The following is a 25,836-nucleotide window of genomic DNA, read 5'->3' on the forward strand; positions in this document are numbered from 1 at the left end:
CCCCAGGTCTGAACATGAGCGGCATTCTCCCAATTGTCCATTTGTGAAGGGAGAGCACACACAGAACGTCCCGCTGTCGGTGACACTGGCAACAACACCCGCACAGTTTCCAAACAGTCCTGATCGTTCAGACAAGATTGCTTGCTATGGTTTTGGCAGCTGCCCACAGTTCCTGGCTGCTGCCACCAAGAGGGGCAAGATTTGCATCTGGGATGTCTCCAAAATGATGAAGGTCAGAGTACCAACCAATCCTTGCCTGGCTGACTCTTTACCTGCACAATGGAATGCATGCACAACACAGCACTTTATAGTGCCCTACCAGGTCTTAGAACAAAAAGCAATGCAACAGTGATATCACAAATCCATCGACCTACTTTATTGGTAAAAGGCATGATGCCAGCAAGGGCACTCAAAAATGTCTGGTTAAAGCAGCTGATTAAAGTAACTGATCCTTGTTACCAACCCAAAGCACGTCTTTTAAGTTATAATTTCCCAGATACACATGGTGCATAGAAACAGTTGAGCAGCTTTGTTTTACTTTGTTACCATATCAGATTTGTAAAGAAGTCACACTATAACTAAGTCTATGTACGAGCCTCAGCAGGACACTAATACACTTCCTGAGGCTCTTTTCAACATGTTACATGATTTGATTGCTTACTTGCTTAGCTTGGAGCATAAGCAGACAAAAGTTGAGTGAGTAGGGCAGTCTTGTTTATGTTGTTGACTATGACTCCAGGTAAAAAGTGTGTACCTGTGTGTTCAACAGGTGCACTTGAAGTTTGACATCAACCCATATGACCCAGCCATTCTGAGACAGTTGATCCTGTCTAGTGGTGAGCAGGGCCAGCATGCACTAACTGAGTCTCGGAGACCAACTTTGGCATGGTTAGAAGAGTCATCCTCCTGCTCCGATTTACCCAAACTCGAGGGAGACAGGTAAAACACATTCACATTTTAATTCATTTAAACTTGAAAGATAATTTTATAGGAATATTGTGTTTGAAATTATTAATAAGGATACAATGTTTTAGAGTTGACCAGCCCTTTCAGACTCATGGATTTTATAGTATTTCCAGTACAGAGAATGTTCCTGATACAAATTGAGAAGAAAATGTTCTTTGTTGCAGCATGTTTCTCCTGACAAACTCCAGCATACATTTCTATTTTGTATTCAACAGTTTATTTATTAAATTAATTATCTATAAAAACCCTATACAAAATGTATATTCAAAAATTAACTGGTTGAGTGTGGGGGGAGCATGTATAGCCAGTATCAGAAACTAATTTGAGCGTATAATGGCATCTGCTTCTTGGGATTTTTGTGGTGAACATAGGTTTGAACTGATTGGTTTGTTCTGCTTTAAGTAGATGATAATGACTTGTCTGTGACATAAAATGTGACAGTTTAGCAAGAGGTAATGCTTTTCTGTTATGTGAGGAAAAAAGGTGAAAGTGTTTTAAAAGGGGAAAAAAAAGAGAAAAAAAAAGAATAAAGAAAACCAAAAAAATACAATAAACAATGTAAAAATAAAAGTAAAAAGAAAGAGGGATTTAACTTAGTATTTGTAAGTTTTTACAGTCAGGGTTCTTAGTTTTTGTTTTATGATATTAGTCTTGATTTTTCTCACTTGTTGTTTTCCAGTGATGACCAGTTGGAGGACTCAGACAGTGATGAGCATTCCCGGTCAGAGTCAGTAACAGGTACAAGCATTTGTAACTTCCTTTTTTTTTCTTCCTTTTTTTTTTGTAAAAGTTCAAAGAAACTATTGACATTGTTGTAGTTTCATTTAGATATTTCTTTTTATTTTGACTTTGACTTAACATTGATACTAATATTACTTTGTTTCAAATATTTCATGTGTCTAGCATCTGGTATTTAAAGTTTTATATTCTTTTTGTTGTTTAATGATTGTCAGCAAGCATCTTCTAGGTACATTTTTTGGCAGTAGGAGCCTATTACATTCTGCAAATTGCTGGGAAACCAAGTGAAAGTACATATTTCAGGGCAAAAAATTGTCACGGAGTTCAGTGTTTCTCTTTTTTAATAAATAGAATGAATAAATAGAATGTTTTAATAGTCTGAAATCATAACAATCATGAGATACTATGAGTGCACTAAGTTCCCTGTAGGGTTGGGTGACTGGACAAATATATCGACGATAGGCTGAGCCCATCGGCCATCGTTTTTACAAGGGCGATTTACTTATTCATTTGCCCATGAGTGAGTTTGCTAATAATGATGGAGCAGTCAACAGGAAAAAATAATAGGGCTGTTTTAACAGCACCCTCTTTCATCTGTGCGCAAATGCGCCCTCCTCAGAGTGCACCGAAATGCTCGTTGATGGAGCTGCAGTGGTGATAGCCCAGCATACTCAGCGGTGGACACGTACATGCTGTGCAAGTTTGTGGTGTTTCAGTACTTTGCTCGCACTATATGTCTGCACAAGTGGCACACTGCTGTGGTTACATCCTTAGGTTTAACTCTTTCATCCCAAATTGGCAACTTTATATATATATTTTTTTTTAGGGCTGTCAGCGTTAACGCGCCATCATCACGACTAACACAATTATCAGTTAACCCATCTGTTGTGCAAACTGAGTCAAAATCCCTGAAATGTCTCTGTCAACGCATTTCGGGCAGTTTGTCCAAAGTTTATTCATTCTGTGCTCTAGATGGGTTGACCGCGTTAAAAATTTGAATCGCGTTAATCATGACGACCGCGTTAACGCTGACAGCCCTAATTTTTGGGGGAAATTAGTTCGTCCATGTTTGGACTTCTGTATTGTTAACACACAAATCAGTCCGTGCATGATTACATTGCTCCGCCCATCAAAAAGTCTGCGAATATTTTGCCCATCGTCGATTATTGGACTGACAATTGTTGGTTGGAAGATTTTTACAACCCTATTTCCCAGCCTCATTTAAATAATGTTGTTTGAATTACTGATTTTGTTATAGTTTGGCGAAGACTAACTTGGACCATTTTTTCCCCCCTTCTCTTTCAGGCCAGCCGTCCCAGTGGGAGAGCATGGATGTGAGCCTAGGAGTGACGGCACTGAGTGTGCTCCAACAGCCTGAGAAGCTTCAATGGGAGGTAGTAGCCAGTGTGTTGGAGGATACTGTTAAGGACCTCGAGGAGCTTGGTGCCAACCCCTCATTAAACCAAACTAAGATTCATAACCAGGCCAAAACAAAGGACAAGGCCCCTGACCACCACAACATTCCCTTTCCTTGCTTGTTGGCTGGAGGCCTGCTCAGCTATCGCTCAGCATCCAGTGTTCCCATGGTTCGACCTACAACCACAACCACAGCTACAACACGCAGGACCGCAGATGGTCCACTTAGGACTCATGGGACCGAGCCCTTTCACCCTGGACCTCTACAGGAACAGGGTCCTATGGAGATAGAGACTTGTAATCCTCAAACTGCAGCACAAGAGCAGGGTTTCTCTAATTTAGCAGGTTCCCAACCTGCTAGCCCCTCTTCTCTTCCAGCTGTACGCAGGACTATACCTGTGCTTCTGCTGTACAGTATCAGAGAAGTAGATGACAAGTCCTCAGGACAAGTCTTTGCTCAGATGAATAACCTAATGAGCAAGGGGCTCCATGAGGAGGGCTTCACTGTGCCACAAATCATTGAGATGGAGTTTGACACCCACGAGCAGCTTCTTCTTCAGGACCCCCCCATCACTTATATTCAGCAGTTTGCTGATGCTGCCAATCTGGCAGGGTTGGATGGGCATATGGAAAAATGGAGCACACTGGCTGCAGCAACAGCCTCCAGTCCGCCTCGACCTGGAGCACTGGTACAGTGCTTGAGGCTGCCCAAACAGCTCGAGGAGGAGAATCTCTATGTGGACTCGATAACACCCTGCTGGGATGGTGTGCACCTGCTGGTTGCCCTGCAGCCCTGTGGCTCTGAGTCTCTGAGTGCTACAAACCAAGTAGAAGCTCTTAATAATCTCAACCGCCTGCACTCTGCACTCTGCAGCCAACGAAAAGCAGACCCCTTACATCCAGTTGCAAATGGGGTGGAAGGCCACCACCCAGGTGGATCGCCACCACAGACACCGCTCATCCTTCCCCCAGGAGACCAGCAGCAGCAAAGGTCCCCAAGTGATGAGAGTGGAGGTGGATATCTTGCACTATACAAGCTCAACTATTCCACCCGTATTGTCACCTTGGATGAGGAACCTATCAAAGTACAGCAGATCTGGGACTCTCGGGATGCCATTACCTCCCTTATTTTGCTTCCTCCTGATGTGCTTGACAGCAGGGAAGATGACAGTGAAGAGGCTCCTGAGGAGGCTCTCCCAACAACTCCAAAAAATAGCTCTTCTGGGCTTGGAACAGGTCCGTCAGGCTCTGCTGAATCTGGAACTGGGACTGTGTGTGGAGCAGCTACCAACAGCAGCAATACTACTGTTACCAGTCCCTCCACCTCTGCCTCCACCCACAAAGACTCCAAGCGGCTGGAGGTGACAGGCCTGGGCCACCTGGTGGTAACCACACGGGCTGGGTTTATTATGATACTGGACCTGTCCACACTAGAGGTCCTAGCTAAGGTGGAGCCACCTAAAAAGGAGGGGTCAGCAGAGGAGACGGACCCATTTGTCTCAGTTACCTATTGCTCTGGGACAGATCGCCTTTGTGCCTGCACCAAAGGTAGGTTTTTCCCTTCTTTTTGTTTCTGCATATTTCCCTGCTGACAGTATTGCTGCTGATGGAATAAATAAACAGACTTTATCTTTTTATGAAAGTTTTTCTTTCATGTGTGCAAATTTTCTTAGACTTATATCATCATATTATGTATTTTATGTTATAACTCATTAAGTCTAGTGTAAAAGTAGTGCCCTTTTGTTCACAAAGTTTATGGGTGTTCTGTATAAAACAATTAAGGGTCGGATTTATGTTAGATTCTTATTAGTAATCTCAACATAAAATCTGGGCCATGTGTATGTCAGTACTTTGGAAATTCCTTACTCATCCATCCATCCATCCATCCATCCATCCACTTTCTTCCACTTTATCTGGGGCCGGGTCGCGGGGGCAGCAGCCTAAGCAGAGAAGCCCAGACCTCCCTCTCCCCAGGCACCTCCTGTAGCTTATCCACTCAGCTCGTGGCCATAGGTGAGGGTAGGGATGTAGATTGACCAGTAAATTGAGAGCTTCGCTTTTATGCTCAGCTCCCTCTTCACCACGACGGACCGGTGCAGCGTCTGCATCACTGCGGCCGCATCACTGCGGCCGCAGCACCAATCCGTCTGTCGATCTCCGGCTCCCTTCTCCAATCACTCGCGAACAAGACCCCGAGATACTTGAACTCCTCCCCTTGGGGCAGGAACTCATCCCTGACCCGGAGTGGGCACTCCACCCTTTTTTGGCTGAGAACCATGGCCTCAGATTTGGGGGTGCTGATCCTCATTCCCGCTGCTTCACACTCGGCTGCGAACTATTCCAGTGCAAGCTGGAGGCCCCCACCCGATGAAGCCAACAGAACCACATCATCTGCGAGAAGCAGAGATGAGATTCTGAGGCCACCAAAGTGAATGCCCTCCGCCACTTGGCTGCGCCTAGAAATCTTGTCCATAAAAATTATGAACAGAATCAGTGACAAAGGGCAGCCCGGGCGGAGCCCATCACCCACCGGGAACGAGTCCGACTTATTGCTGACATTGCGAACCAAGCTCTTGCAACGGTTGTATAGGGATCGGATGGCCCGTAGCAATGGGCCAGACACCCCATACTCCCGTAGCACCTCCCACAGGACACCCTGAGGGACACGGTCGAATGCCTTCTCAAAGTCCACAAAACACCCCCCAAGTATCCTAGGGAGTATAAAGAGCTGGTCCAGTGTCCCGCGACCAGGACGAAAACCGCATTGTTCCTCCTGTATCTGAGGTTCAACTAGCGGACGAACTCTCCTTTCCAGCACCCTGGCATAGACTTTCCCAGGGAGGCTGAGGAGTGTGATCCCCCTGTAGTTGGAACACACCCTCCGGTCCCCCTTCTTAAAAATGGGGACCACCATCCAGTCCAGGGTTATTGCCCCTGATCTCCACGCAACATTGTAGAGGCATGTCAACCAGGACAGCCCTATAACGTCCAGAGCCTTCAGGAACTCGGGGCGGACCTCATCCACACCAGGGGCTCTGCCACCAAGGACTTGTTTAACTGCCTTAGTGACCTCGCCCCCAGAAATTGGTGGGTCACCCCCCTCATCCACAGACTCTGCTTCCTCCTCGGAAGACATGTCAATGGGACTAAGGAGGTCCTTGAAGTATTCCTTCCACCGCCTGACAATTTTCTCAGTCGATGTCAGCAGCGCTCCACCAGCACTATACACAGTGCAGTGCACTTTTTCCATGGCCTCTCCAAACTCCTCCCACACCCGAGTTTTTGCTTCAGCCACTGCCCGAGCCGCATTCCGCTTTGCCTGTCAATAACTGTCTGCTGCCTCCGGAGTCCCACAGGCTAACCAAGCCCGATAGGACTTCTTCAGCCTGGTGGCTCGCTTCACCTCTGGTGTCCACCATTTGGTTCGGGGGTTACCACTATGACAGGCACCAACCACCGTGCGGCCGCAGCTCAATGCAGCAGCTTCGGCAATGGAGATGCTGAACATGGTCCATTTGGACTCAATGTCCCCAGTCTCCCTCGGAATGCTGTTGAAGCTCTGCCGGAGGTATGTGTTGAAGATCTCACGGACTGGGGACTGCTAGACGTTCCCAGCACACCCTCACTACGCGTTTAGGTGCCCCGGGTCTGTCCAGCGTCCTCCCCTGCCACCTGATCCAACTCAACACCAGGTGGTGATCAGCTGACAGCTCAGCCCCTCTCTTTACCTGAGTGTCCAGAACATATGGTCGCAGGTATGGTGATACAATTACAAAAATCAATCATCGATCTGCAGCCTAGAGCGTCCTGGTGCCATGTGCACTTATGGACACTCTTATGTTTGAACAAGGTGTATGTTATCGCCAAATTGTGATTTGCACAGAAGTCCAATAACAAAGCACCGCTCGGGTTCAGATCAGGGAGGCCGTTCCTCCTAATCGCCCCTCCAGGTCTCGCTGTCGTTACCCACGTGAGCATCAAAGTCTCCCAGCAGGACAACAGAGTCTCCAGGTTGAGCACCTTCCAGCATCCCACCCAGGGACTCTAAGAAGGCTGGGTACTCTGAACTGCCACTCGCAGATGACAGTCAGGACCCGTTCCCTGACCCTAAAGTGAAGAAAGAAGAAACCCCCTCATCCACCAGGAAGAACCCCAACATCCTTACTCGGTTTCTCTTGTTTTATTTTAAGTAGTTGAATTATTTTATGAAATAATTGGACTGTGATTTTTGAAAAATATAACATAAATTTTTTTTAATGTTTTATTCTCTACATGATGCAGTATTATTTCTTGAATGAAAGGACATTTTGCATAACTAGTGAAACAACACTGTGTTCATAACAATGATGGAAGATGTCATCGAGTGACTCATTGGTTTGTTTAAAAGCTGTTGACTAGAAAGATTCCAGCATTTGTTTATTTTCTTTTTCTTGTGTAATATATACGGTGGGACTAATGAACCAGCAAACACAGATTTAGGTTGAAATCCAGCTCTTTGCGTGAAAACCTTTGTCTTCAGTGAATACACATGAAGAAGTTAAACAGTGTAATGGAATGCTATACTGCAAAAGTCTTAAGCCACGTATGATTTCGTTATATTCTACAAGGAAAATGGGACATTGGTGCAGTGATTTATTGAAACAAAAATAAAAAAGAATTCTCAAGAGCTTAAAAGTCAGTATTTGTATGTTGTAGTATGGTTGTCTTTTATTCTTTAGGCACGCCTTCTTGTCATTTCTTTAAGTAGTCTTCAGGGTTCTTGAAGTACTTTCCAAAGCTCTTCTTTGGATGTTGGCTTGATTTTGTTCTGTTGTCTATGTAGATGATCCCACACTATTTGAGGTCTAGGATCTGTAGGTAGGCCAATCCATGGTGTTCCATTCTGTGTTGAATGTAGGTATGTGTGGTGGGGCGTGGTCTGTGGTGCCGCATGGACGCACCTGCACGGCATCTGCAAATCACACCCGCGGTGTTAAATCACGGGGAAGCAGGGTTGAGAGGGTTGTTATGGTGGTGTAACAAAGAGGCAGTTATACTGTCAGCTCATCTTGATTTATTTTCCTATCTCTTAAATACATGATTTTTAGATACTGTTGATCTGTTGTAGGTAATTCCCTTTCATTGAACTTACTCAGTGCAGCAAATATAATATGAGATGTCATGTCCCTCTGTGTCCTGGCTGAAGATGCCTATTCATATCTTTAAGACAGATTGCTCGATTGACTCACAGGTAATCTTCATCCAACTCCAAAGGCAAGGAGAAACCTGTCAATGTACCTGCAGCGAGCTAGACTAACCACAAGGAGTATGTTAATGAATTAGCTGAGAATGAGCCAGAACCATGCAAAGGTGCTGTTTCCCCTCATGTTCTTGCTCCCTGAGAGATGCAAGTTATGATTATTTCTTCATGATGTAGCTCCTTATCCCTTATCCCCCCGTAGTCATTACAGTTGTGCACATAGACCTTGTTCTTGAAAATATATATAAGTACACTGTCTTCCAAATTATTTTGCTAATGATATTTTTCTCTGATTTTCTGAAATAGTCAATTCAAATGACAGTCAGCATAATTTGAGTCATCAACCATTAGTGTAATTCAAATGTTACTGAACAAACCTCCCAATGAGAACGGTATGTTTTTCAAAAATAAAAAACTTAAAATGCACTGTTCCATATTATTAAGCACACAGTTTCAAAACACTTTAAAGATTGTAGAGAATTGAAAATGGTCATTTGTTGAATCTGCAGCATTAGGAGTTCATATTTAGAGAAATCAAGTTTTTTTTTAATCAAAAACATCTTAACAGGGCAAGTTACATATTAACATAGGAACCCTTATTTGATAGCAGTTTCACAGTTCTTGCATCCATGAAACTTGTGAGTTTTTGGAGAGTTTCTATTTGAATGTCGTCGCAGGATGTCAGAATAGCCTCCCAGAGCTGCTGTTTGGATGTGAACTGCCTCTCACCCTCATAGTTTTTTGCTTGAGAATGCCTCAAAGGTTCTCAATAGGATTGCGGTTAGAGGAGGATGGGGGCCACACCATGAGTTTCTCTCCTTTTAGGCTGATAGCAGTCAATGATGCAGAGGTATTCCTTGCAGCATGAGATGGTGCATTGTCTTCCATGAGGATGATTTTGTTGCGGAAAGCACGGTTCTTCTTTTTCTACCATGGAAGAAAGTGGTCAGTCAGAAACTCTACATACTTTGCAGAGGTCATTTTCACACCTTCAGGGACCCTAAAGGGCCAACCAGCTCTCTCCTCGTGATTCCGACCCAAAACATGACTTCACCACATCCTTGCTGATGTTGCAGCCTTGTTGGGACATGGTGGCTGTCCACCAACCATCCACGACTCCATTCATCTGGACCACCCAGGGTTGCACTGCACCCATCAGTGAACAAGACTGTTTGAAAACTAGTCTTCATGTAGTTCTGGGCCCCACTGCAGCCATTTCTGCTTGTGAGCATTGGTTAGGGTTGACCAAATAGAAGATTTATGCACAACTCACAAGTCTCTGGAGGATCCTACACCTTGACTTTTGCGGGGCTCCAGAGGCGGCAGCAGCTTCAAAAATATCTGTTTGCTGCTTTGTAATGGCCTTTTAGCAGCTGCTCTCTTAATCTGATGTATTTGCCTGGCAGAAACCTTCCTCATTGTACCTTTATCTGCATGAACCCATGTGTGCTCTGATTCAGCCACAAATCTCCTAACATCATAGTGATTACGCTTATGTTTTTGTGAAATATCTAACGTTACATGAACATTAACGTGTCCAAGGCATTCAACTATTTCACTTTTTTAGCAGCAGAGAGATCCTTTTTCTTTCCCATATTGCTTGAAAATGCTGGTCTGCTTAATAATGTGGAACATCCTTCTTTAGTAGTTTTTCCTTTAACTGGGCTCACCTGGCAAACTAATGATCATAGGTGTCCGAGATTGATTTCAGTGATCCATAATGACCTGAGACACCATTCCTTCCATGAGTTTAATTGAAAAACAACTTATTTAATCTTTATGCCACTTAAACACATTTTGCATAATAATAACAAAGGATGAAGCAAGCTGTTTTATCTGTTTACCCTTGAAGGTCCATCCTTTAAGATCTACTTGCTGATTGGCTGCCCCTTGGAAATAGAAGGTTGAGTTGCTGGTGGTTTAGGGTTATGTGCTCACAACCAGAGGCGTTTGTCTGAGAGCAGAAGAAGGTCTTATGTGGCCTTTCATAATGTTATGAAAAAGTTGAAGCATTACCAGGACAAAAATTAGACCATTTTGTTTCCTTTTCATATTATTTAAGACAATTTTCAAATTGCTAAATGACAGTTAGAATTTTCTTAGAAGTTCTTTGAATTGTTTTGTCTGAACAATTTCACTGTGAAATTACTACCAGTGTCTATATTTATTTATTATTAGAACAAAATAACAATAATTTAATATGAATTTATTATATGAAACAACATAAAATCTCCTGAATAAGGATTAATATTTCTGAAAAACTGGAGGTTCTTTTTAGAGTATCTTTTTCTAATGTTTTTTTTGTTTCTGCTCTCCTGAAGGTGGAGAACTTCATTTCCTTCAAATTGGAGGTGTGTGTGAAGATGTAGATGACGGAGACATGTTTATTGATGGCCCCCTTTCTAAAGGGGCTGAACTGCTGCTTGAGGGGGCCAAACCCTCCTCTAACCCTTCTAGCCCCGGGATTACAGGTAGACCTGTCTCTAGACACACTGAGTCAGTAATTCACTACATCAGTTTTGATGCGTAACTTAAAAAGTGTTCTGGCCTTTGTTTAGGAGTGGACCTACTGGTAGATCAACCACTGACCACAGAGATTCTGATGTCCCTGGTAGAGCTGACACGCTTTGAGACTTTGACCCCACGCTTCTCAGCCACAGTTCCCCCGTGCTGGGTGGAGGTGCAGCAGGAGCAACAACAGCGACGCCACCCACAGCACCTTCATCAGCAGCACCATGGAGATGCAGCCCAGCACACACGTACTTGGAAACTTCAAAGTGACAGGTAGCAGTTTTAATTATCTGTACTGTTATGTCTGAGCTAGTGGCTTTATAGTGTAGGGATGCAAATTTGCCTAACAAGTGAAAGACTGCAGGAGAAAACACAGTCCCACAGGTTTGTGAGGAGATTTTTCTTTAAGAATCACTCTTCCTTGAAATCTTTGCCTGTTGCCAACAAAGATAACAAAATACTAACTTTTTTTGTATGTATTAAGTACCGACTAGTGCTGTTGTACTGGTTTCTCCCTTCCCTGCTTTTACTGTCAGTGTAAATGGACCTCTCACATAGTGAGCAGACAAGAGAGGTGGAGCAAACATTTGAGCCAAGTTTAGTCTCTTAGATAACTGTTAGGTTGAGCAAGAGAAGCAGACAGGGAAAGCATTAACGAGCTAAGCTTTTTAATTTTAGTCAACTTGAGTTTGTGCTAAAGTAAAAAAAATGTACAGAAAAAAGAAGCTGTTGGTGTAAAATCATCAGATCCTTTGCTCTTACCCTTAGCTTTAGTATGCTAGCCCACTAGCAACAGGTACACTCCAGCTGACACGCAGGGTAGAAAATCCAAAACCGTATAGAAATGACATGTACGGATCAACTCGTTGTCACCAGTCTGTGTTCCGGGTATCAGTAACACATCTCCCAGTTGATAACCAACATTTTGAATATTTATTTATGAATCTGCTGCTAATGTATCAAAACAGTTGTCAGTCTTGTTTGCTAGTCAGGTCTTCGCACATGTTCCAGTCACACTTAGACATAACTCATGTTTTGAATCATATGTACTTGAATCTCAGCTATAATCAACAGTTCTAGAGCAGCAAATTCTACTTTTGGTTTCTGTTTTGTATCTGAAATCTTGATCATACTTTCCTCATCTACTGGAGTTACAGACATTTCACCATCAACTGGTATGCTCACGAGTCAGTGTGTAGCTTGACATGCTTAATATTTGAAATGGTTGATAATGTGATCGTGTAGGAATACTTTCTTTAATAATGATGACCTCTGTTCTGTCTTCAGCTCTAGCTGGGATGAGCATGTGTTTGAACTGGTGCTGCCCAAGGCCTGCATGGTGGGCCATGTGGACTTTAAGTTTGTCTTGAATGCCAACATCGTCAACATTCCTCAGATCCAGGTCACTCTGCTTAAAAACAAAGCACCTGGGCTGGGCAAAGTCAGTGGTGAGGACATTGTTTTTATACAATTAATGATTGCTTTTAACCAGCAGTGTTTCAGATTAAAGCAGCTTTCTTTTGGGGGGAAGTTTTCATCATTTCTCATTCAGTTAGTATGTATTTTATTCTTACTAGATAGAACTGACTTTATACATCTCAGTATTACTCCTTATCGCTTCAACAGAAACAGCTGTGGACAGGCAGATCTCGTTCCCTCTTTCCAATGTCCTTCATGCAAATGGGGAGAGAAATGGCCAACCTGTAATGCAAGACTTCACAGAGGACATCCAGTTCATGGACATAGAGGAGACATCAGGTCAAACATTTTAGGCAGTTTGAATTTATAAACACTTATTTGCCCTGCAGATGATCACTCACCTAGAACCTTTCATTTCAGATGATGATTCGACTTTGAAATTATTTCTTTCTTTTTGTAAATAAACTGTATGTAAACATAAAATTGTGGTTTCATATGCTTATTGCAGGCTCCATGTTGTGTCCATTCCTGGAAGACCACAAGGAGGACATCCTGTGTGGTCCAGTATGGCTGGCCAGTGGGCTAGACCTCTCTGGCCATGCTGGTATGCTCAGCCTCACTAGCCCCAAGCTGGTAAAAGGTAATAAACACATAGCCAGGTCTTAATTTTCAGTATATCAGACTAAAGCAGTTTCAATAGCCACCTGAATCTCGTACTGGTTTAGAATTAATATTTGTTTCTCCAGTGGCATTGGTGATCATCAAGACTGCCAAACACACAGTTCATTTCAAGTTGATGTAAATATAGGAATGATGACAATAAAGTTAATTTGTCAAACCAGTATTCCAAACTACTTTGGAAGCCCTTTTATTTGGAAATTCATGGTCAAACTCCTAGATCGTCGTGACATAAACAATTCAGTGAGATGGTTATAATGCTGACTGTTAGATGTGAAATGACTTCCTGATCATAGCCTGCAGTTCATATTCATCTACACAGGTGTGTGTCAGTGTTTTACAATTGTCCTGTTGATCCCTCTCTGCTGCAGGCATGGCAGGAGGGAAGTACCGCTCTTTCCTGGTTCACATCAAGGCAGTAAGTGATAAGGGCACGGAGGAGAACCCCCGCCCCGTGGTGAGAATGCCTAGTTCCAAGCCTCAGGGCACCAAAGCGCACTCACTGTCAACCCTCCTTCAAAGGGCTCAGGCTTCTAAGGTACACAATTACAGTTCCTAAGCCAGTCAGATGGCACATAAGTGTTGGATTTCATCAAGTTACAGCCCGTTTAGAGTAATGTTTCTATATGTTTTGTCAACCGAGGCTGTCGGCTCATTTGTTTCCACTGAAAGTGGAGAGTTTATTTATTTTTTAAATAAAGAAAAAAACGGAAGATGTTAACTTGATTGGTCCAAAGTGAACTATTGAATAATTCTTATACTATGAAAAGTCTTGTTTTTGCAATCATTTTGTTTTCCAAGATAAAAACATTCCAAAAAAAATGAACAGCTGGTCTACCCTTGACTTTGTGAAACTACCAAATGCCAAACAAAGCCACATTCATGTATTTGCTACCTTTTATTTTTGTGTGTAGGAGAAAGTCTCCGCAGTGAAGACGGAAACCTCAGCTCCATCAAAGAAAGTAGAAAACCTGCGAGGATGCGACCTGCTTCAGGAAGTTTCAGTCACAATCAGAAGGTTCAAGAAGACGTCAATTCCCAAAGAAAGGTCAGATAACTGCTGAGGTGCTGCTGGCACTGTGGTCAGGTTAAACATTTAACACAGATACATTTTTGCTTAGATGGTTTTTGTGGTGGTTTTTTACAAGTTAGCTGGTCTGTGTCTGCTGCTCTGTCGTTTTCAGGGTCCAACGCTGTGCAATGCTGCAGTTCCCAGACTTCCATGAGAAGCTGCTGGATGCACTGTGTCGGCGAACAGAGGGCGACCCAGCCACGGAGCATGCCCAGAGCCTCATCCTAGATATCTTGTGCTGGCTGGCTGGGGTCTTCTCCAATGGACCTTGCAGGTAGAAGTCAACCTGGAGACATACAGATATAAGATAGCATTACCATAAGGGCTCTAGATTATACATGACCATCACGTTCACATTGTACTAATTGGAATATTGCATTTTGTGTCCTGTTTTTAGCCTTAAAGAAGGAAAGGAGAGTCTGCAGGTGAAAACCAGGACGAGGCTTACCGATATTGTACGGGTGTGTTTCTTTGAGGCTGGCCGGAGTATAGCACACAAATGTGCTCGCTTTCTTGCACTTTGCATTAGGTAAGAAGCCTGTTTGAGCCAAAGATGCAGACAGTTCTTTTACAATTGGGCAAATTTACAACTTAACACGCATAAGGTAGAGGCCTTGTTCACTGATGGAGTGCTAAGATGCTGTTTGTTAGGCAGGTCCACTTATTTGAAAAGGGAAGAGAGACAGAGTGTGCAGTTAATTTCTCACATTCGGCATAAAAAGAAAGTAATGGGTGCTCTGCTGAATGCGTTGTGTCAGCCAACATTATGTTTTTAAGGGTGAGAGGGCTCTACCACAAGTCAAGGCTTACATTAGGGGTTATTAATTTCTTGTAATGTAACATGTGTTCTCTCTTGGTATCTTGTGTTTTGTTTTTTAGGTTTACTTAAATAAAATAACAAGCACGTAGTTTTGTTTCTTGTTACAGTAATGGGAAAGGAGAACCAAGTCAGCAGGGTTTTGGCGTGAGCCTTCTGAAGGCTCTGCTGGACAATATGCCTTACTTGCCTGCAGCAGCAACTGGTGGTGAGTGATTGAGCAACATCTAGCACTCTCCCTTGTCTGTGTTTCTTGACTGTCCAGACTTGATGTTTTACCCTCTCCTCTTTCTTCTGTGGGCTTCCAGGCTCAGTGTTCTGGTACTTTGTGTTGTTAAATTACGTGAAGGAGGAGGACCTGGCAGACTGCAGCACTGCTTGTGCCTCCCTGCTCACCGCCATCTCTCGACAGCTGCAGGACCGCCTCACACCACTGGAGGCCCTGCTGCAGACCAGGTATCTGTATAGCTCTTTAGTCTAAACCCTAGGTTCATAAATTACGTTTTTCTCATCTTATCGTCACCTTATTTTATCCCCCTTTCTTGGATGTTTATCTATTCGTTCCCAGGTACGGACTGTACAGCTCTCCATTTGACCCAGTGCTCTTTGACTTGGAGGTCAGCGGTTCCTCATGTAAGAATGCCTTCAACAGCAGCATCGGAGTGCAGTCTGATGAGATCGACCTCTCCGACATACTCTCAGGTATGAGCACTAAAACTTCACAGGAATTTCTTTCTGTGACCACTGACCTGAACTTGCAGATCTTAAAGCACTGCTCTCCTTTATCACAAGAAGGCTCTATAATGTGAAAATGAAATACATTTTAATGACCAAGTCTGCTCTGACACCTAGTTGAGAGGGGAAAAAAACTCAAAGCATCTTTTACCTCGCAGGGCTTTTTAAAGTACAGTGTGCAAAATATACACTGAACAGTTTCATAATATCTACTATATAATCATTTCAAACTACAGACTTGTCTTGGCTTGTCAGATTTCAGTGAGACTTTTTGCAACTTCTGAGTTGAAGCTGCAACTTATGTGGGTCTACCCATCCACACACCAAAATTGCACCTTCACTGGACCTGAAAGATTCCAGTCAAGCTTTATGCAAAAAAAAGCAAGCTAGTAAACTGAGAAACCCTTGAAGCCCATCAAGTGGAGACACTTCTGTTGAAATAAAATTCCACAGGGTAACTTGAAAGGAGGCTGAATAAGGTGCCCCTGAGTCCTCCCTTAGTTAAGCTGCAATAGGTCTGTACTAAAAAGTGTGGGGTTTTTTGGTGTGTGTGTGTGTGTGTGTGTGTGTGTGTGTGTGTGTGCACCCTCTCCAGTCACCGTCAACAAGCCACGGCAACTGGCTGCTCCTCCATTTGCCAGTTCTGCTGGGGGTTTCTTCTTGTTAAAAGGGAATCTTTCTTTCCCACTCTGACCAAGTGCTTATGGAAAAAATTAAAAAGAGCATTATGTTTTAAGGGTGAAAGGAGGAACTCAAATGCTTGTTAAGCATATTTTTTTTCAGTTAGTTTTGAATGTTGTATGTTTCGTAGGGAATGGAAAAGTGAGCAGCTGTGCAGCAGCAGAAGGCAGCTTCACAGCATTAACAGGACTCTTGGAGGTGGAACCTTTGCACTTTACTTGTATCTCCACCAGTGATGGCACACGGGTGGAGCGAGATGACGCCAGCATGTTCACTGGTAACCATTTGATCTTAGCTTGGTTTTAGCTGAGGTTTTAGTATGGGAACTGTCCTTTCTTGAAGTTGTATTCTTTGTTTCCAGTGAGTACATTTGGTGTGACCCCAACAGTGGGCGGCCTGTCAACGGGAACGGTTGGAGAAGCTTCTACGGCTCTGAGTTCTGCAGCTCAGGTGGCTCTCCAGTCGTTGTCTCATGCTATGGTGTCAGCAGAGCAGCAGCTGCAGGTCCTGCAGGAGAAGCAACAGCAGCTGCTGAAGCTGCAGCAGCAGGTGAAGAACTAGTTCAGTTATCTGGCCTGTTTAAGCTGCAGGAGCTCAACAAAACTCAATGACAGGAGTGCGGTCATATTAGCATTTTCTTACCCTAAGACAGACTAGCTATTAGAACACAATAGAATAGAACAGAATAGAAATGGTTCAAAAGTAAATAATCACACACTAGGTAGAGAAGTGATGAAATAGGAGTTTGTTTGGCACTGGTTTCTGAGAACCAAATGACCAAGTTATAAAACTTATTTAGCAGAAATCTTTATGACATGATGATGTAAGAAAAAGTCTCAAAGGTTCATAAAGGATATGAAGCCAAATGTTACAGATTGTTAATTTCTTCCACCGAGAAATGCTATTATTGTAGCAAGGACTTGATACAGTTTAAAAACCTAACCACAGTTCATGGCTGTGGAAACCATGTTCTGACTGGACACTAAATGTTTGCACAAAACTGAAGAGATCCAAGAAATTAAAAGACAAGAAATGCTGAAAGCTTTTTCCAGTTTTGGATTTCTCTAAAGTTTGCCATGTTGCTCTAATACAAATCTAGTGTTTTTATCCTGTGGCTGTAATATTCTTTGTATGCTGTAAACAGAAGGCCAAGCTGGAGGCTAAGCTGCATCAGACCACCTCAGCAGCAGCAGCTGCTGCCTCAGGCGTGGGACCTATACACAACTCTGTGCCTTCAAACTCTTCCTCTGCGCCAGGCTTTTTCATTCATCCTTCTGACGTCATCCCCCCAACACCTAAAACCACACCCCTCTTCATGACCCCTCCTCTCACACCCCCCAATGAGGTGGTTTCTGCAGCCTTCAGTGCTGAGCTGGCTCACCTGTTCCCTGGTTCCATGATGGACCCTGGGCCTGTCAACCTGGCTGCACACAAGAACACACAGAAAGCCAAACCAGTTAGTAACAAGTAGCTCCATGCTTTGTGGCTATTTATCCCTGAGTCATTGGGATATTTATATAGCTATTGCTGCATATATCACTTTCAACAAATGATTTTAGATCTAGATAGATTTATCTAACTTGATAGATTGCTTTGCAGTAAAATGAGAAATGTCTCTCTTTCTGCCTCAGAGCCCAATGGGCAGTGGTCTGGCTTTGGCCATTTCCCAGGCATCTCACTTCCTGCAGCCTCCTCCACATCAGTCAATCATCATAGAGCGGATGCACTCGGGTATGTCATGTAGGACTATTCCATATTGACCACCTAACCTAGTGCTTAAATGTCAATATTTTAAGACTGGAAGATTCTGAAACTTTCTGAAAGTTTTAATCATGTTTCATTTGTTGCTAATTACGTTAGGAAATACCGTCAAATTAAATATTTGTGGAAAATAAACTGAGCTTGCTCATGAGTGTGCTATGTTTTTCCTCCCAGGAGCTCGCCGTTTTGTAACTTTGGACTTTGGCCGTCCTGTTTTGCTGACGGATGCTCTGATCCCCACCTGTGGCGACCTGGCCTCTCTGTCCATAGACATCTGGACTCTGGGTGAGGAGGTGGATGGCCGCAGGCTGGTGGTGGCCACAGACATCAGCACCCACTCCCTCATTCTGCATGACCTGCTGCCACCACCTGTTTGCAGGTTCATGAAGGTCTGTTTCTCTCTGTTTTACTTTGGGGCAGAGTTGTGGGTTGGCTTACGTGATGTTTTAAATTTCTTTGTTGAGTTAAAAATCTGCCGCAATGATGGATGTAATACTGCTATTGTGGGCTGCCTCATATTCTCAGATCACTGTGATTGGGCGCTATGGCAGCACCAATGCTCGTGCTAAGATTCCACTGGGCTTCTACTATGGCCACACTTATATCCTGCCTTGGGAGAGTGAACTGAAGCTGATGCATGATCCTCTTCGGGGAGAGAGCGAAGCTGCCAGTCAGCCAGATGTGGATCAACACCTGACCATGATGGTGGCTTTGCAGGAGGACATCCAGTGCAGGTGAGACAGGAAGTAAAGCAGATACAGATGCCTCATTTGAGTTTGACTATAGCTTCATTGAACAGACTTGAGATATTTGGTGGTGTCTGTGGCTCAGGAGGTTGAGCAGGTCATCTCCTAATTGAAAGGTCAGTGAGTTGATTCCTGGCTACTCCAGCCTGCATGCCAAATATCTTTGAGCAAGATACTGAACCTTAAGTTGCTCCCGATGTGTTTATCACAGTGTTAATGTGTGTGAATGCTAGATGGAAATGGTTAAACAAGACATGTATAAAGCACTACAATGTCGTGAAAAAGAGTTTGACCTCTTCCTGATCTCCTAATGTTTGTGTATATTGTATATCACACTTTTTATATCACTACGTGTATCACAAGGTTTCAGATCATCAAACAAACTTAATTATTAGATAATGATAACACAAATAAACACAAAATTCAGTTTCCAAATGAAGTTTATTATTATTAAGGGGAGCTGGTTGGTTACCCTAGCAGCAACAGCTGCAATCAGGTGTTCACAGTAACTCCCAAAGAGTCTTTTACCGCACTGTGGAGGAATTTTGGCCCACTCATCTTTGCAGAATAGTTGTAATTCAGCCACATTGGAGGATTTTCAAGCATGAACCCCCCTTTTAAGGTCATGCCACAGAATCTCAATTGAATTCTGGGTCAAGACTCTGACTAGTCCACTCCAAAGTCTTCATTTTGTTTTTCTTAAGCCATTCAAAGGTGGACTTGCTGGTGTCTTTTGGACCATTGTCCTGCTGTGAAACCCGAGTACGCTTCAGCTTGAGATCATAACCAGACAGCAGAATTCATGGTCCCATTTACCACAGCAAGTCTTCCAGGTGCTGAGGCAGCAGAGCAGCCTCACCAGCTTCACCACTGTTCAGAGTTTTCTCCATTTGTGTATAATGGATCTGACTGTGGTTCAGTGAAGTTCCAAGGCTTAAGAAATGGCTTTTAGCCCTTTTCAGACTGATAGACATCAGTGATTTTGTTTCATTAGATCATGGTCTGCTTCAATTTGTCAGATGGGTTCTATTTAAGTGGTTTCTTGATTCAACAGGTCTGCCAGTAATTAGGCCTGACTATGTTTAGTAAAACTGAACTTAAATATCCAAAAGTTGATTCTGCTCATCTGGACGTAGCATTTTGTGGGAGAAACGTTTCGTCACTCATCCAAGTGACTTCTTCAGTCTCAGCTGACTGCAGGTTTCCCCAATCTTATAAACAGTACATTTACACAATGACTGAACCCAGCCCACTGAAGGAACAATGGGCTGGGAGGTCAGTTCCTTAATCTTAATATGCAAATTCTCATGACCATTGATCAACAACCACTGACCAAAACCCACTGATCAAAGACCACTGATCAATGGCCATGAGTACCATTCACAGAGTTGGGGAATGGCTGCAATCATAGCATTGTAAGATGGCGAAAGCTGTACCCTTAAGCCCCCTCCTCAATTCAGAGATGGTCTTTCCCTTTTCACGTAAATGGCCTCCTTAACTCCGCGCTCAAACCAGCGTTCCTCCCTGTCCAGGATGTGTACATCCTCATCTTTGAAAGAGTGTCCACTAGCCTGACGAGGTAGCTCTTCTGTGTTGTGCCGTCCGCTTCGCCAGAGGTTGTTTGGTTTCCCTGATGTATAAATCCTGACAATCCTCCTGGCACTTAACAGCGTACACTATGTTACTCTGTTTGTCTCGGGGGACCCGATCCTTGGGGTGGACCAATTTTTGGCGCAGCGTGTTTTGGGGTTTAAAAGCCACAGAGACCCGGTGTTTAGAAAAAATGTGTCTCAATTGCTCCGATACTCCTGACACATATGGGATCACTACAGGGTTCGCTTGGGCAGCGGTTGTCCTTCTCTCCTGGATCGGCTGGAGCTTTCTTTAGGTGCCTTTCCAGTTTTGACAAAGGTCCACCTGGGATAACTTAAATAATGTAGTGATTTCATCTGACGGGCGATCGTGGCTCAAGAGTTGGGAGTTCGCCTTGTAATCGGAAGGTTGCCGGTTCGAGCCCCGGCTTGGATAGTCTCGGTCGTTGTGTCCTTGGGCAAGACACTTCACCCGTTCCCTACTGGTGGTGGTCAGAGGGCCCGGTGGCGCCAGTGTCCGGCAGCCTCGCCTCTGTCAGTGCGCCCCAGGGTGGCTGTGGCTACAATGTAGCTTGCCATCACCAGTGTGTGAATGTGTGTGTGAATGGGTGGATGACTGGATATGTAAAGCGCTTTGGGGTCCTTAGGGACTAGTAAAGCGCTATATAAATACAGGCCATTTACCATTTACCATCTGCAAAAGAAGTTTGTAAATTTTTTGGTGGTGTTGTGAATTTTCCAATTTTGTATTTATTTACCAGGTATAATCTAGCTTGCCATCGGCTAGAGACTCTTCTGCAGAACATCGACCTGCCACCTCTCAACAGCGCCAACAATGCCCAGTACTTCTTAAGAAAACCAGATAAGGTTGTTGAGGAAGATCAGCGTGTTTTCTCAGCCTACCAGGACTGCATCCAGCTGCAGCTACAGCTTAACCTGGCTCACCATGCGGTTCAGCGGTTGCGTGTATCACTGGGTACCAGCCGCAAGTCACTCTCAGCAGCTGGGGCTCCGGAAGCAAAGGAGCTAGTTCACAACTCCTCCACAGAGCAACTGAGAACCATCATCCGCTACTTGCTGGACACACTGCTCAGCCTGCTGCATTCTAATAATGGTGAGCTGAACTCTGCTGGATCTGCTTTTTAGTGAAGTTGTACATTTCACAGATGACTTTGTTAGTAACGTGTGGATTGAAACGTTGTTACACATGATTGATTCATTTTTATGGGTATTTTTAGGCCATTCTGTCCCCTCGGTGCTCCAGAGCACATTCCATGCCAAGGCCTGTGAGGAGCTCTTCAAACATCTTTGCATCAGTGGGACGCCCAAGATCCGACTTCATGCCGGCCTGCTGCTGGTGCAGCTTTGTGGAGGCGAGCGCTGGTGGGGCCAGTTCCTCTCTAATGTACTGCAGGAGCTCTACAACTCTGAACAGCTGCTCATCTTTCCCCAGGACAGGTAAAGAACTATCAGATTCCATATAGTCACAACATTTTAGATTAATGTGAAATTCAATAAATAATAATAATAAATAATGAAAAAAGGTAGGGTTTTTAATGAAAAATAAAATAATTTTTCAGTCCCACAGGAAAATCTAATCATGACATTACACATTGGTTTGTATCAAAATGTTGACTTCTAATGAACGGTTAAAAAAAAAAAAGAAAGAAGGAAAGGAAAGGAAACATAAACCAAATCAAAACCAACCTCTCCCACCATAGAGTTGTTTAACCCTCTGCAGTCGATGGATACGCTGGCACGTCCAAATCACATGACCAATTTAAGATGACACAGCAACAAGATGCAACGACCCAGATTCTTCATTTCAAAAGTGTGGATGTGTGGACTGTATATGAATTTATAATTGTTGATCGGCCATGTAAACCCAGAGTTATGATAAAAAATACATGCGGTGTATTTTTCTGAATAAAACAGTGGTATTTACTCCTGGAAGAAATGGTAGAAACAGTGTTTTCTAACTACAGTGCTATAGCAAGAATTCTCCGCTTGCAGAGCAAAAAGAAAGGAAAAGAAAAAAAACACCCCTTCCCTATTGGTGTTAAAGTGTACCATGTTGACCAATCAAAAAAGTATATGGCAACATGTGGTATGTGGTTGGCTAGGGTGGCACTAACAAAGGCAGAGCAGTGAATGAGGGATGGGGCTCTCACATGTACTCTACCCACATAAACTGTCTGGAACTGCTGGCAGTTCACCTGTCGCTAAAACATTTTCTGCCTTGGCATAGAGGTCATCATGTTTCATTGAGATCGGACAATTCCACATTTGTGGCCTACATCAACAGACAGTGCCCCAAGTTACACACACTGGCACACAGACTGATGGTCTGGAGCAGTGTTCACCTGCTGTCTCTGAGAGCAACTCGCATGCCATGGATCTTGAACTTTGGAGCAGATCTTCTCTCTAGGGGCAACTCACTGTGTGGAGACTGGAAGCTTCACCCGAGGTGGTGAAGCAGATCTGGCTGCAATTCGATCAGGCGACTGTGGACTTGGAGAATGCTCAGTGTCCCTTTTTTTTTTTTGTTTTGTTTTGTTTTGTTTTTTCCCCCCTGCACGATTAGAAAGCTCCACTGGGGATGGATGCTGTGGCTCACAATCTCCAAGAACCCTCCTCTATGCCCTCATTTCTCCAACTCTGCCCAGAGCGAGAGAGAATGGTCACGTTGTCATCCTGATAGCCCCACACTGCCCAGGGAAGCACTGGCTGGTGGAGATTTTTCAGCTGCTGCGCAGAGACCTCCTGTCTCTTGCATGGGGGGAAATATTCCATCCCCACCTAGAGAGGCTAGCTCTATGTGAGTAGTTTAACCTGAACACTGTGGGGCTTCCCCACAGTGTTATCGACGCTAGTCACTGTTCTAGAGCGTGGCGTGTGTTTGAAAAGTGGTGCTTAGAGCTGCATTCTCTTGTTTCCCTTTTGAATCCCTGGAACAGGTTTGAGTTAACATTTCTGTCCTTGAAGACAACTCTATATGAAGGTCAACCTTGCCTTTATCCCAAAGGTTCTTGGCACATGTTCCTCTGTAGAACTGCTGGCCTTTTACCCACGCCTTTCACCTCAGATTCCCACATATGGGAAATCCTGTGTATAAACAGCGCCTTTCCTATTGGATAGTAGGAGCAATTGCCCTGGCCTTCACTAGCAGGGGTCTTCAGCCTCTTGCCCCACTAGAGGTCTGGCAACCTCATGGGCTCTCTTTAAGGGAGTTTCTATCCAGGAGGTGTGTGCAGCTGCATGGTGGGCCTCACCTCACACATTTGCTAGGTTTTACAGGCTAGATGTAACAGCGCCTAACCTGGTGCATTCAGTCCTCTGTCTTCCCAGGTGGGAGCTTCTCCCCTGTGAAGTGCTATTGGTGACAGTTGTCTTCTCAGCAGGCATGTCTGTCAATCTGGGAGTTAGTCTTCCTCCTATAGTGAGACACGAAACAAATGCTATCAAAGAGAACTTCAGGTTATGTATATAACCCCGGTTCTCTTGAGTAGCATGAGTTAGTGTTTCACCAGACCACCCGCCTTCTATGGAAGCAAGGAAGAGGTGGACTTGCTTTGAATGACATCTGAGGCACTAGCCCCTCATGACATGGGTGTCACTTAGCCAGCCTGTAAAGACGTAAAGGTATTTGAGCTTCTGATGAGGTCACACAGGAGGCCTTCCCATAGTGAGACACTCACTGTACTATGCTACTCAGAGAACTGGGGTTATACACATAACCTTAGGGTTTGTTTTTTGTTTTTGTTTGTTTGTTTAAAATAAACAAATCCACAAACTAGCTGATGTTTAGTTCTAACTTCGGCTCCTGAAGCACAGAGACTAACAATATCCAATAGGGAGTCGCACATGATGATGGGGACCAGTAAGAAGTTCGCCATCAAATAATTTATACAAGCAATGAACAGTCTCACAAAGACTTGCATGGCTATGTGAACAAACAGAGAACACTCAAAACAATCAACATCAGGGCACAAACTGCAAAGAATATGGAATACACCAAAGACTATCATGAAGCCATGCATATCCTGAACATGTAACTCTTCCAGCCATGTTATTATGCTTGTAGGTGTATTTTGTTTTTAAAGGGAATTGTACTTAATTTTCATGTCATTTATTGTCACAGCTTGGATCATAGATGCTTGGCTTTTAGTGTTGCCTTTTCTCTGGTTACTATGCTGAGGCAAGTCTAAAAACTGCAAAAGTATTTCACTGCAACACAGTAAAGTGCCCTCTCAGTCTTTTGGCTGCTTAGATTTGTCTACTCATACATGGAGATGCAGAAGCACAAATTATGTAGCACGTCGTTTGGCTTGTTCTTCTGGAGACATCAAACTTAGCTTTCAGGTCTTATGGATGCTGTGGATACTAACTGCAGTATGCTTAATCTGTATTCATGTTAGGGTATTCATGCTCCTGTCATGCATTGGCCAAAGATCCCTAAGTAACAGCGGTGTTTTGGAAGGCCTTCTGAATCTCCTGGACAGTCTCCTGTCTCCACTGCAGCAGCCACAAGCTGCCGCTCAGCGCAGAACTGAAGGTAAAGCAACTGAGAATAGCGTCTTTGCAGCACCTGATATGTTAACTTGAGTTAGTAGAAGTTACAGATAGAGTTAAAGTCAGTGTTAATTATTATGTAGTCAGATTTATTTATTTTTAAACAGACTGGTTTGTTCAAAAGTGGGATACAAGAGTGTGTTTGAAATGAAGTTGATTTTTTGTTTGTTTGTTTGTTTTTGTAAAAATTAAACAGGTGTTTTGGATATTCCCATGATCAGCTGGGTAGTGATGTTGGTCTCCAGACTGTTGGACTATGTAGCAAGTATCGAAGATGAGGCCTCAGGAGGGAAGAAGCACCTGGGAGGGAAAGAGCGGGAAAGACCTGTAACAGGTAAAATACCTGCATTCTACATTTCCCTGATATGTGTAAATGTTTTTTGTTTTTTTTAAATTTTCTTTTTCTTTTTTTAATCTATAGGCACTGGAAATTGTGAAATTGAAACAAAACATAAACAGATGTTGATTGTCACTGACCAGTTGCTGATTGCAGTTTTGCTGTTAATTCATTGATAGCTTTGAAAGGGTATCAATTACCAAACAGCAGAAGCTTAATAGTAATCTTTATGAATATCAACTCAGTGAGGAACTGAATAGATATAAATAGAATATAAAATATTGCACATATAAAAGGCTCAGACAACGCTTGCATGAAGTGGTTGGCAGAATATCAACATTTTTACTCACTACGCAATTAGATGACACAATGCAATTGCTTTTTTTTTTTCATTCTCCAATTTAGAAGTCTACAACTGCAAGAGAGCACAAAACAAAATTATGGTTAAACATTTAGCAATGACTGCTTATTAAGGTAGTTCCTAAATATAGGTAGAAAGATGGTATCTGAATAACTAAAGAGAAAAAGTGGTCAGGATTTTTACTCTTTACTTAGT

The 25,836-nt window shown here is 43.5% G+C and overlaps 1 protein-coding gene across 4 annotated transcripts in view; it reads left to right on the forward strand.

The window, feature by feature from the left end:
- birc6 (baculoviral IAP repeat containing 6) overlaps positions 1 to 25,836 on the forward strand; it is a 132,627-nt gene that overhangs the window by 31,386 nt on the left and 75,405 nt on the right. For all 4 annotated transcript variants that reach the window (XM_026190469.1, XM_026190473.1, XM_026190472.1 and 1 more), the window contains exons 7-32: positions 7 to 232; positions 770 to 939; positions 1,646 to 1,704; positions 3,010 to 4,668; positions 10,681 to 10,830; positions 10,918 to 11,143; positions 12,158 to 12,318; positions 12,497 to 12,628; positions 12,798 to 12,929; positions 13,339 to 13,505; positions 13,882 to 14,015; positions 14,152 to 14,313; positions 14,437 to 14,568; positions 14,967 to 15,064; positions 15,165 to 15,312; positions 15,425 to 15,558; positions 16,403 to 16,549; positions 16,634 to 16,821; positions 17,417 to 17,728; positions 17,904 to 18,003; positions 18,208 to 18,422; positions 18,559 to 18,767; positions 21,133 to 21,485; positions 21,610 to 21,829; positions 24,790 to 24,926; positions 25,140 to 25,277. In XM_026190469.1, the coding sequence (XP_026046254.1) occupies positions 7 to 232; positions 770 to 939; positions 1,646 to 1,704; positions 3,010 to 4,668; positions 10,681 to 10,830; positions 10,918 to 11,143; positions 12,158 to 12,318; positions 12,497 to 12,628; positions 12,798 to 12,929; positions 13,339 to 13,505; positions 13,882 to 14,015; positions 14,152 to 14,313; positions 14,437 to 14,568; positions 14,967 to 15,064; positions 15,165 to 15,312; positions 15,425 to 15,558; positions 16,403 to 16,549; positions 16,634 to 16,821; positions 17,417 to 17,728; positions 17,904 to 18,003; positions 18,208 to 18,422; positions 18,559 to 18,767; positions 21,133 to 21,485; positions 21,610 to 21,829; positions 24,790 to 24,926; positions 25,140 to 25,277 (5,909 nt within the window). The remainder of the gene's footprint in view (positions 1 to 6; positions 233 to 769; positions 940 to 1,645; positions 1,705 to 3,009; positions 4,669 to 10,680; positions 10,831 to 10,917; positions 11,144 to 12,157; positions 12,319 to 12,496; positions 12,629 to 12,797; positions 12,930 to 13,338; positions 13,506 to 13,881; positions 14,016 to 14,151; positions 14,314 to 14,436; positions 14,569 to 14,966; positions 15,065 to 15,164; positions 15,313 to 15,424; positions 15,559 to 16,402; positions 16,550 to 16,633; positions 16,822 to 17,416; positions 17,729 to 17,903; positions 18,004 to 18,207; positions 18,423 to 18,558; positions 18,768 to 21,132; positions 21,486 to 21,609; positions 21,830 to 24,789; positions 24,927 to 25,139; positions 25,278 to 25,836) is intronic.

This window comes from Astatotilapia calliptera, chromosome 13 (assembly GCF_900246225.1).
Source record: "Astatotilapia calliptera chromosome 13, fAstCal1.2, whole genome shotgun sequence".
NCBI lineage: Eukaryota > Metazoa > Chordata > Actinopteri > Cichliformes > Cichlidae > Astatotilapia > Astatotilapia calliptera.